General features: G+C 45.0%; 1 protein-coding gene across 2 annotated transcripts in view; it reads left to right on the top strand.

Moving 5' to 3' along the window:
* The first annotated feature begins 3,462 nt into the window (after window positions 1–3,462).
* WDR36 (WD repeat domain 36) overlaps window positions 3,463–12,237 on the top strand; it is a 69,118-nt gene continuing 60,343 nt past the window's right edge. For both annotated transcript variants that reach the window (XM_044275945.1, XM_044275944.1), the window contains exons 1-6: window positions 3,463–3,690; window positions 5,390–5,417; window positions 7,645–7,745; window positions 8,518–8,635; window positions 8,753–8,885; window positions 10,937–10,991. In XM_044275945.1, the coding sequence (XP_044131880.1) occupies window positions 3,532–3,690; window positions 5,390–5,417; window positions 7,645–7,745; window positions 8,518–8,635; window positions 8,753–8,885; window positions 10,937–10,991 (594 nt within the window). In that variant the 5' untranslated portion in view covers window positions 3,463–3,531. The remainder of the gene's footprint in view (window positions 3,691–5,389; window positions 5,418–7,644; window positions 7,746–8,517; window positions 8,636–8,752; window positions 8,886–10,936; window positions 10,992–12,237) is intronic.

The following is a 12,237-nucleotide window of genomic DNA, read 5'->3' as shown; positions in this document are numbered from 1 at the left end:
GCCATATTCTTTATATTTTTTGAGCCATTGTCTCATGTAGGGGCTAATTTTTTGCGGGATGAGGTGACGGTTTGAATGGTACTATTTTGGCGTACATACGACTTTTTTTATCACTTTTATTACCTTTTTTGGGAAGTAAGGTGGGCAAAATTTCAATTTCATCATAGTTTTTATTTTTTATGGCGTTCACCGTGTGGGGAATGTAACATGACCGTTTTATAGATCAAGTCGTTATGGACAGGTGATATATAACATGTGTAGGGAATTTAATTTTTTAAATTTTTAATCAGGGATAAATGTGGATTTTTTTCTTTTTTTCACTTTTTTTTTTTACCCAGACCCACTTGGTTCTTAAAGATCCAGTGGGTCTGATGTCTGTATAATACAGTACAGTACACTATATAGTGGCATGGAAGGGGTTAAAACGGCTGACACAGATGTCAGCCGTTTGAATCAGAGTGACACTCTGATTCAACCGCTCGGTCATCCTGAGAATAAACGGGGGGGGGGGGGGGGCGGAAGATCGCGCACCCGTCCCCCCACACTGCCGGCTGCCTCCTGCCCACCTCCAGCACCGCCCGCAATCCTCCCCCCCGCAGGGATCAGAAACTTGCATAAGCGCTACAAACCGCAGGTCTGAATTGACCTGTGGTTTGTAGCGATCGGCAATGCGGGGGTGTCACAGAACCCCCTAGGCATTGTCACAGGGTGCCTGCTGAATGATTTCAACAGGCACCCCGGCTGTGCGGCAGTGATCAAAACTACACAGGTCGCACGGGTACGCCCTGTGTCCTTAAGTACCGGGACATCAGGGCATACCTGTACGCTCTGTGTCCTTAAGAGGTTAAATGTACACAAACCACCTCATTTGCCTGTGACGCAGTTAGTGAACACAATGGACATTGCCTGTGATGCAATTGACAAACACAATGGGCATTGCCTGTGACGCAATCAACAAACACAATGGGCATTGCCTGTGATACTTTTAGCAAATACAATGGTCTTGGTCATTGACCGCATGGAACTATGTCCAGCCCCTTAATCCAAATCTCCAGGGTAGAGAGGAGGGATTTTACTGTTCATGTGGGAGAGTGTTATATCTTATTGTATATTGATTGGTCACTGTATTTTGTGTGACTGTCCTTCACAAGGTTGCCGTGGAAATAACCCTTGCTGGGGGACTTGCATAAAAGGCCGAGCTGTGGCCATCAATAAAGGAGATTGTTTTTACCCCCTTCCTGAAGTATTGGCTCCTGTTTGAGGGGGATTCAGAGCTATATATTCACAATACCTTCGGATTTACTTGGATTTCGGGAGACGCTGTACGAATTTACTCAGCTGGAGTGTAAGATATCCGTAACAAAAGACATCTGTCCATCCACTTCAGCCTGTTATCCTGCAAGTTTAACAACTGTGAGGAGGTACATATCTGGCGTAACCACTGGGAGGGGGCACATACCTGGGCATAATTACAGTCAGGGAGCAAATATCTGGTATATTTACAGAGAGGGGACACATAACTGGTGTAACCACTAGGAGGGGGCACATATCTGGAAAAACCACAGTGAGGGGGCACATATCTGACGTGACCACTGTGAGGGGGCACATATCTGGCCATAACTAATGTGAGGGGCACATATCTGGCCATAACTAATGTGAGGGGCACATATCTGGTATAACTACTTTGAGGGGGGGCACATATCTGGCCATAACTACTGTGAGGGGCACATATCTGGCCATAACTAATGTGAGGGGCACATATCTGGTATAACTACTTTGAGGGGGGGCACATATCTGGCCATAACTACTGTGAGGGGAACATATCTGGCATAACTTCTGTGAGGGGGCTCAATGTGGGCATAACTACTGTGTGCTGGCACAAAGCAGGAATAATTACCACTAAGCGGACAGGGTGTGTAAAATTATGTTTTGGGCGGAGTTATAAGCATAGTCTAGTACGAAGAACATTGCGGCGCCACACCCCGCACGTATTGTCCCTCTTTCTATTTTGTTGGCGGTATGATATAGATTACATACCTCCCAACCGTCCCGGATCTGGTGGGACAGTTCCGTATTTCAGTGGCTGTCCCGCGGTCCCGGTACGGGGGAGGTATGTCCCGCTTTCTGCCAGCTGTCCCTGCTTTAATAGGAAGCAGAGACAGCTGCCTGTAATGATGAAGCAAGAGCCGTCTGTCGGTTCTCTGCTCTATAATTCCCCCTCCCCTGCTGGCGATCCACACTGCAGGTCTGGGTAGGGGGAGGGGCTGGGGTGTGACAGGAGGTGTGGCCGGCCGGGAGCTCTGTGTGTCCTGCTGTTGCTGCTGCTGGGGAACGAGGTGAGTATGTGGAGTTTGTAGTGTTTTTTTTACTGACTGTGAAGGGGGCACTTTACTGGGCATATTACTGCCTGTGAAAGGGGCACAGGTGGGCATATTACTGCCTGTGAAGGGGGCACTTTACTGGGCATATTACTATCAGGAGGCACTTTACTGGGCATATTACTATCAGGAGGCACTTTACTGGGCATATTACTGTCAGGGGCACTTTACTAGGTATATTACTGTCAGGGGGCACTTTACTGGGCATATTACTGTCAAGGGGCACTTTACTGGGCATATTACTGTCAGGGGGCACTTTACTGGGCATATTACTGTCAGGGGCACTTTACTGGTCATATTACTGTCAAGGGGCACTTTACTGGGCATATTACTGTCAGGGGCACTTTACTGGGCATATTACTATTAGGGAATAACTTTACTGGGCATATTACTATTAGGGGGCACTTAACTGGGCATATTACTCTCAGGTGGCACTTTACTGGCATATTACTGTCATAAGACACATAACTGGGCATAACTACTGTGAGGGCGTACATATCAGGGCATAACTACTGTGAGGGGGCACCTATCATAATTACTGTGAGGGGGCACCTATCTGGCCATTACTAATGTAAAGGGCACATAAGTGGGCATAACTACTATAAGGGGGGCACAATGCTAGCATAACTACTGTGTGGTGGCATAAAGGAGGAATAATAATTATGTGGGGGCACATAGGGGACTGGAGGGGATTAGGCGTTTAGTTATGCTTTGGGCGGAGTTAGAGGCGTGGTCTAATGCTGAAAAAACGTTGCCCCTTCTGCACATAATGTCCCTCTTCCTTCTTTTAATGTTGGGAGTTATGAGATTATGATAATGTGGCTCTCAATGCAGATACGGCCATGACTTCTTATTGCTTGTTTGACTTTACACCGTCCACTCTATAGTTTGTATATGTGCTCCCAATAAAAAGGAGGAATAAGTGACCCCACGGTCCCCAGCTAATGGCACGGAAGTGGATGTTGCCCTCACCGGCGTGCAAACTAAACGTCATCTCCTAGGAACCAGCACCGGGTGGAACACAAGTGCAGGGAACTGCGAGGCGGAAGTGTTAGTGTGCTGCGCTGTCACCCGGAAGTTCCTGTGTTGTGGAGCTTCCAGGCTGTCCACACGTGCTTGTCACGGTGTAACCGGCTAGCTGCTGTGCAGAACCATGGCGGCGGAAAAGGGAGGCCGGGGGAGCGTTTTATTCACCGGGTACCGCTCTCTGGGCATGTACAGCAACCACATCCCTCATGTAGTGCGGTACCACAAGAAGCACAAGGAGTTTTACCTGGTCACCGCGGTGGGGAAGAGTTTCCTCACTTACAATGTGAGTACGGGGGCAGTACGTTAGCCGGCGGCAGGCTGCCATGAGGCATGTCCTATGTCTCCATGTGATCCTATCGATGGCAGTGATGTGGACGGCCGTTATCGACTGCCTGCACCCAGTATCTCAAGATCAGCACCCACCATACCCTGTTGTCAGATTGAACCAATCAGGAGAATGGGGGTCGCCTTTTGCTATTACTGTTGAGCGAACTTGTGTTTTCATATTCGGCGTACAAAGTTCGGGTTATCTAAGGATTTTGTTATGGGTTCCGCTACCACGGATCATAACTTGAAATCAGACGTTCGCTCAACACTAGTTACTATTGTAGTTTATATAAGTTGCTGAAACTCCGATGCCGATCTCATTTACTCCCTCCTGGAGTACCACACAGGGGTCAGGCGAACCCCATTCTGCCAATATTGGGGAGAGGGGTCCTATTCATGGCCACACAGTGTACCGTTAATACTTATTTGTCCCTGCTTTGTTCTACATCTATGACATGGAAAATACATGTAAGCAGCCACCAGACATAGAGAAACATGTGAGGGACCAGATGGTCGTGGGCCGAATGTGACCCCTGGGATGCAGGGTCTTCAGCTGTGTAAAAGATAATGCTGTTCTAACTCTGCAGATTCAGTTTTGGTTTAGAGTTCGTCCAAGATAATAAAAAATCTCTGACAACCGCTACTCTTTTTAAAAATAAATCATCATATGCCCCACACTCCAGTACCGGCCAGCCAGTTTTCACTAGCTGACCCTAGATGGAATAAATTTTAACACTGTGTGATTGAAAACGACGGAGGACCTAGACTGCAGTGCCCTCTTCACACGTAGACTCCCACCACCCCAATCCTCACAGCTTGAGATGCCGATGCCCCTTGTCAGTTTTGTTGCCCAGATCCCATTCATACACTGTGACTGTAATCCTCTGAGATACAAGGAAGTTCTTTTTCTTTGCGCCGTCATGCGGTAGATTATTCGTTTCTGAAGATGGAGAGAATTTCCAGTAATAATATATGCAATAAACATATTTTAAAAGTAAAAATACCAAATTACTTAGCACCCTTAAAAGGGATTCTAAGGCGCAATTCAGACGTCGCTGGGTTGGTCCTTGATTTTCTTCAGTGAATGGAGCCTACACAGATAAGGCAGTGCCACGAGGATGAATATAGAAGCAGTGTGCATGCTCAGCCTGCTTCTCAATTCATTTGGGGGGCAACATTGGTGAAAAAGACTTAGAGCCCAGCCTAATCATTGTACTGTACACCATGAAACCTCTAGAGCAGTGATGGCTAACCTCTGGCACTCCAGCTGTGGTAAAACTACAACTCCTAAGATGCACACTTGCTTGGCTGTTCTCAGAACTCCATAGAAATGAATAGAGCATGCTGGGAGTTGTAGTTTCACCGCATCTGGAGTGCTGGAGGTTAGCCATCACTGCTCTAGAAGCTGCTGCTTCAGAATACTAATGGAAGAAAATTAAAGGGGTATTCCCATTTAGACAATGTGGTCTCACGGTGTGTGGTAGCTTTGTTTACTGCTTGTTGCCAGGGGTTACGGCCACCGCTATGATCTAATAGTTGGTATCACACAGGAAGTTCCCGCCCCCAGCAGAAGCAAGAAGTAGGGAGCTGTGGGGCAGCAAGTGAAAGAGCAAGATGACACAACCCCTTTAATTGTTTCTTCTTATTTTTTTTAGGTTAATAGACTTGGCCAAGTTGCTGTCAGTAAGTAGATTTTTTTTATTTGTCAAATTTTTATACAAAGTTAGAAATATTTATCCTGATATAACTAAGTAAATCCATACATAATAATATAGGGACACATTTATTAAGACCGCCGTTTTAGACGCAAGTCTTTATATGGTTGCAACGGGTATCAATACCCAATCGGTACTTTTAGACCAGATCTATACGATACCGGGTCTTACTATTTAACGATGCTAGGCTGTGCAGCCTAGTATTAGTTAGAAAACATGGCACGTGCTGCTCTCAGCGTGCGCCATGTTCTCTTCACTAGCACAGTGGAGAAGGAGGCAGTCCCTCCCTCCCCACTGTGACGCTGCTGCCACCAGTGGGAAGATGGCAGGGAGGAGGAGGGGAGGCACTGTTGCCACTGCGCCACCAATAAATGTAAAAAACATTAATTCAAGTACAGGCAGCGGGCAGATAGCATGCTCTGTTTTTGAGTCCGGGTCTGTTACCGCTGCCTGTACTTGAATTAATGTGTTAATTTCATTCATTGTTGGTGCCGTGTGACCCCCCCCCCCGCCCCCCTTACGATGGCAGCCAGGACACTACTGAAGTTCTGGCTGCCATGGTAATATCCCTGCTGCTGTGTGCACTAAGCACAGGGAAGCAAGGAGAGTGTGAGCTCCTATTCACCCTGATAGATCTCTATCAGGGTGAACAGGACAAGGGATAGAAAGATCAGGGGATTAGGGGACTAATAGTAAATACAAAGTAAAAAAAAAAAAACACCAAAATACTAAAAGTTTAAATCATCCCTTTCCTAATTTTACATATATGCGGTGAACGCCGTAACAGAAAAAAAATCGAAACCGCGCAGTTTGCCATTTTTAGTCACCTTGTCCCCTAAAAAAAATAGGATAGGACTGTTCTATTATGGGCCGGATGTTCCATGAAATATGGAATGCACACGGCTTTTTTTGGTGTTTTATTTTCTATTGAGTATCGCAATCGAATCAGAATTTTGGTATTGTGACAAACCTAGAGGCGCAGGCCTCTCCATAACTTCAGCGCATCCAGTGGCAGTGGCAGTTCTTTCCTCGTCCACAATTACGGACCTGGCGTGAGCGGGGAGAAGTCACAGATAGCGGCGCAACTAACCTTTGTTAGGTGGAGCAGTCTCCTGCAGCGAGGAGAGCGCTCTATGTGAGGACTGTTCTTTGTTCTGTTGATAACACAATAGACGTTTTTGAAGGCACAGCTGCACTATAATATATAATATGCACACTGTCTTATAAATATGCAGTTTTGATGTCAGTGCTGTAATGCTGCAAGTAGACGGCACCATTGTGTGGCAGGTTTATAATACAAACCACAGACGCCTCTTTCCTTTCCATGGAGTACTGCGTGCATCAGCTATAAATTAGATTTATCCATTGTATGATACTGGTATATTGGGTTCTTGCAAAAAAATTGTTAAAGCAAATCTGTCACCAGCGACCTCCCTATTAAACTGTTTGCAGTTCACCTGATTAAAACGGTTTTTCTTTTACCGATCTCAGACTCTTTATTTTTTTCTTCTCTTAATATGCAAATTAGGCCTTTGGTGCAATGAGGGAGTCACCATGGCTCTTGTTTTACCCAAGTCCTTCTCCTTTCTGTGGCCTGCCCCTCCCTGGCTGCTTTGGTTCACAGGGCAGGCAGTAGCAAAGCAGAAAGGGAGGGGCTGGCCACAGAAAAAAAGTGTAGGGTGGGTGCAACAAGAGCAACCGTGAGGGCCCCATTGCATCAAAGCCACATTTGCATATTAAGGAAAAGTAGTATAACTCGGGAACTGAGAATCTGATCAATAAAAGAAAATCAAGTAGACCACAGCTGTGTGTCTATGCAAAGGGTTGGAAAAGAAGTTGAACAGTGACAGGTTCCCTTTAAAGGAACCTGTCACCGGTATTTTGTGTATAGAGCTTGATACATATTCAAATTAACCTGAGATGTGTCCTGTCCCTGACTCATCTCACGTACAGGACTCATCTCAGGTTAATTTGCATATGTATAAAGCTTTTACACAATAAAAGCACACAGAGCTATGGGGACTGGGTATTGCGGATGTGCTAGAGGCCATCTAGCAACCCATGGCCTCAGATCTATACACAAAATCCCGGTGACAGGTTCCCTTTAAATTAACAATCTCTAGGACCCGCTAACACTTCAGGCATTTGCCCATCTGTTGTTATTTGATTAATGTAACCTCGTTATCCACTTTCAGGCAATGCTCTTCCAGAAAACATTAATTGTCTTGCTGCGGACCGAATGCTGGTGTTTGCGTCTCATGGAAATCTCCTTAAAGCATTTGCTAGGAACAAAGAGGTTTGTGCAGTTGCTCATGTTTCTTGTCTCCTCTGCAGCATGCCTTACCTGCTATGGCGCATTTCATTCACCACAATGCGGCTAGGTAAACGTGTGGCTAAGGCAGTGAGCGGTCCGTGGTATCCCGGCCTGGATTCCGGCTGACAGCAGGAGCGCACTGCGTCATTGGTTGCTATGACGCCGTGCGCTTCATGCCGCCACTGCTGTACAGTAATACACTCGTATAGATCTAGTGCAGCAGCGACATGAAGCGCACAGCGTCATAGTAACCAATGACGCCGTGCGCTCCTGCTCTCAGCAGGAATCCAGGCCGGGATACCACGGACCTCTCACGGCCCTGTGCATTCAGCCTAAATTTGCACCAAATACCCCAACAAATTCCACATGTAAAGCAAGCAAACTTTATTGCAGATTTTGTTATGGATGTTTAGGCCTGTGTTCTATGGTGTAACGTTTGCGGTATGTGGTCCTTTGCTGGGACTGTCCTGTATATATTTCTTCAAACACTTTGATATGCTGGGAAGCTACATTGATACAAAAACTACACTAAAAAGTTAGTTGTATAAATACAGAAGATATGTGAACAGGTAAAAATCACTACATGCATATGTCACATATATATCTGATGTGTGCATAATGTCAGCCATGCTCAAGGAAGCCAGAGTGGGAGAGACTTCTCTTTATCTCTAGCAGGTATATAAATGTAAGATGATGATATATACAATGTGGCCCTTTCTCTCCATATAATTTGGTGTACTCACGACTTTTTCAGGTTATCCACACATACAAAGGTCATGATGCAGAAATCCATCTGGTGCTGCCTTTTGGTGATCATGTAATATCTGTCGATACCAGTAATACTGTCATCATTTGGGATGTCCAATCACAAGGTAATAATGGACATTTTCTGACCTATGCTATATCCTTCATTACTATAACTTTACAAAATGCATCATTCAAAGCTCATAAAATGTGTGTGTGTGATATCAATACTTTATTTTCCACAGAGGAATATTTACAGCTGAATTTTGACAAAAGCAGTTTTGATATTTCTGCAATCATGCATCCGAGCACATACATGAATAAGGTCCTCCTGGGAAGTCAGCAGGGCTCTCTTCAGTTGTGGAATGTGAAATCCAAGTAAGTAACTATTTTGTGCAAACAGTTCCATGCACCATTATCCTATATGAGTGGTACATTAGTTGCAGCTACCTGGTGCTGTACAAATATGAAGGGTGATTCACCAAGCCTTTGTCAAATATATTGTTGAAGGAATTTGGAATAAGCATATTTGTTCAGAAAACTTGAGGGGAAACATCAATGACATTTTGCCTAAGGCTACTTTCACATCAGCGCTTTTTGCGGATCAGTCATGGATCTGCAAAAACACTTCCGTTACAATAATACAACCGCATGCATCCGTCATGAACGGATCCGGCAGTATTATGTCTTCTATAGCCATGACTGATCAGTCTTGAACACCATTGAAAGTCAATGGGGGACGGAGCTGTTTTCTATTGTGTCAGAGAAAACGGATCCGTCCACCTTGACTTACATTGTGTGTCAGAACAGATCCGTCTTGCTCCGTACCAGCGTTTTTCTGTCTGCAATGGGGGCGCAACCAAACAATGAATGGGGACAAAACAAGCGTTTTCTTCCGCTATTGAGATCCTATGAAGGATCTCAATAGCACAATTGAAATCGCTAATGTGAAAGTAGTCCAATCTAAAAGGTCAAAGAATCGCAATGGTATGGCTACAGTTACGGCACCATGTAGCAACCATGGACTACTTATCGAAGACACCTTCCGTAGCAGTTGGCCAAACACTTGTTCGACCGATTACTATATTTCCCGACACCCCTTGCCTTCCTGTACACATGCACTCTTAGTTTGGCCTGGTTTGCCTGTAATGTTGATGAGTAGTGGGATTAAGCTGCTGCCAGACTTCTCTGGCGTCTTATTTTACCCTAGATCAAAAGTATCAACACTAATCCTTCGTTCTCCTAATATTTATCAGGGGAGAGTCGGGAGCTCCTGTGCACATAAGATAGTTGGCTGATCCCACTGACATCATTGGGCTCAACCAACTTATTTCTTGTGTTCGTAGGCCTTAAAGGGGATGTCTCAGCTAAGACATTGGTGGAATATTGCTAGGATATGCTACACATGTTAGATTGCCGCTGGTCCCACCTCTAGGACCCGCTTGTATCTGCAGAATGGGACCCCCAAACTGAACGGACAACAGTCACGCATGGCTAGAAGTGAATAGAGAGCACGCCACACATGTGCAGTGTGCTTATATTTACTTTGAGGGCTCTGTTCTAGAGAGAGATTCCACCTTTTCAACTCGCACCTATCTGACATTGGTGGCATATCCTAGCGATATGCCACCTGTGTCTGAAGTGACACAACCCCTTTAAAAGGAATCTCGCCATTTTTATGGTTCCTAACTAAGGGCTATATAAACTAGTCACAGATCCCCTTATGCCAAGTTCACATCAGTGACTGTGAGCCAAAACCAGGTGCAGGTCAAAAATACAAAACGGGTGCAGATCTCTCCCTTATACTTTATCTCCGAGTAGGCTTCACTACGGGTTTTGGCTTACAATAACTGATGGGAATAACTGATTAAATAACTGAAATGTGAACTCAGCCTTAGCAAAATTCTGTGTGACTTTCTTTAACTGACCCATATTCATGAGCTCCCGGCTTTCCCCCACCCATCTGCTGCTGATTTATATGGAAAACTGTCAATCGGTGGCAAGGAGAGCCGTGAGTTCATCAATATGGGGGCTCATTAGCATGTGCTGAAGCTGCTAGAGCCTAGCAGGAGAACTGCTCACATGTCCCACTATCACTGATGAGAATCACAAACCAATAGCAGGCCGTGACTGGGACGAGTCTCCCTAGCATCACGGGTGACGCTAGGGAGACTCGTTCCCATCGCTGCCTGCTATTGGCTGCGAATCGCAAAAAACTGCTACTGCTGTGTGCATGCACCCTAATGCTGAAAGATTATCCAGCTACATGGCAGAATCTCCTTTTTCTGAAGATATTGCATGTACAATTGCACTTCTGGAATTCCATATGTCACTCTTTGATACTTTGCGAAATTGAAATTATTAATACAATAAGCATATATCTAAAATATATATATACATGTAACTTAGTGTCACAATTTCTCTTGTAGCAAACTTTTGTTCAGTTTTCCTGGCTGGAAAATGGGAGTCACTGTTCTGCAGCAGGTAAATATGTTATAACTCTTTTGATCTGATGCACTGCACATAGCAAACTGCAGTATATCAGATGCCATGTCATACACTTGTAGAATTATATGCTTGTGAATGGTGGTTTCTCATTCTTTTTTGACGTAGAGTACTGTAGATCTCCTCAGGAACAATCAGTTAACATCTGGCTGGACTAAAGGCCCTGCTACAGTGCCTGATTTTCGAGCCAGTTGGCCCCTGAAATTGTGGCACAAGTCAGCCGACAAACAACTAAATGCGTGTTTGCCGGATGATTGCATATATTATGCAGAATAAAAGGTGCTTGATTATTGGCAGCAATCTTCTGTGTAATCCAGAATGTGCTGCCAATAATAGAACTGAATGGGAATGCAGTAGCAATTGTTCCTCCCTCCATGTACGTAAAATAGCGTAATAGGCCAATGAAAAAGACTTACTTATTCTTTATCACTTGTCCTTTCTGAACACCTGGCAGTGTAATACTGCCCTAAAAATAGACTCTTGGCCTTTATGTAAGTTATTATTTACTGGGCCAGGGAAGAGGCGGTTCATTGGAAATGTATTATAGTGCATTTACATAGTAAATTACATTAAAGAAGAGAAACCTATCGCCGCATGTTTTTCTAAAATACCTTCATCTGTAGTCTTCCTTCCACAGATGCCCCTTCATTGTGCCACTATGCCCCCCCCCCCCCCCCCGCTCTGTTCTGGCACCTAATATGCTAATGAGTAGCAAAGGCACAGGGAGGAGGATACTTCTGCTCTCCCCAGTGGGCTATGTAAGTGAACATAGTGCTAATTGTACTCACTTACATAGCCTGTTCTTGTGAGATTTACCAGATGTCACAAGAACAGCTCTCCTTTCCCTGGCTGTGAAACTGTCTGCAGTAATTGGGCAGTCACAGACAGGAAGAAGGAGACGCCCGCTGAGGAGAGCAGAAGTCTCCTCCTCTTGGTACCTTTTCTAACCATTGGCATATTAGGCTCCAGAACAGAGCAGGGGGCATAGTGGCACAACAGAGGGGCTATAGATGAAGGTATTAGTTTCAGAAAGAAAATCATGTGACAGGTCCTCTTTTCTAGGCTGCTGTTGCACTATGTCAAATGAAGAACAAAGCAAAATTCTAATGCACAGTATTATAATGGACATACTTGTAAAGCCTCCGTTGGGTTACTCAGCAGGTATTTGCAAAATTTTCAGAAAAAGGACACAGGCTTGGCACACTGTGTAATAACTGTTTGACCT

This window comes from Bufo gargarizans, chromosome 1, assembly GCF_014858855.1.
Source record: "Bufo gargarizans isolate SCDJY-AF-19 chromosome 1, ASM1485885v1, whole genome shotgun sequence".
Taxonomy (NCBI): domain Eukaryota; kingdom Metazoa; phylum Chordata; class Amphibia; order Anura; family Bufonidae; genus Bufo; species Bufo gargarizans.
The sequence above is the reverse complement of the archived record's forward strand: the minus strand, read 5'-3'. Positions and strand labels throughout refer to the sequence as shown.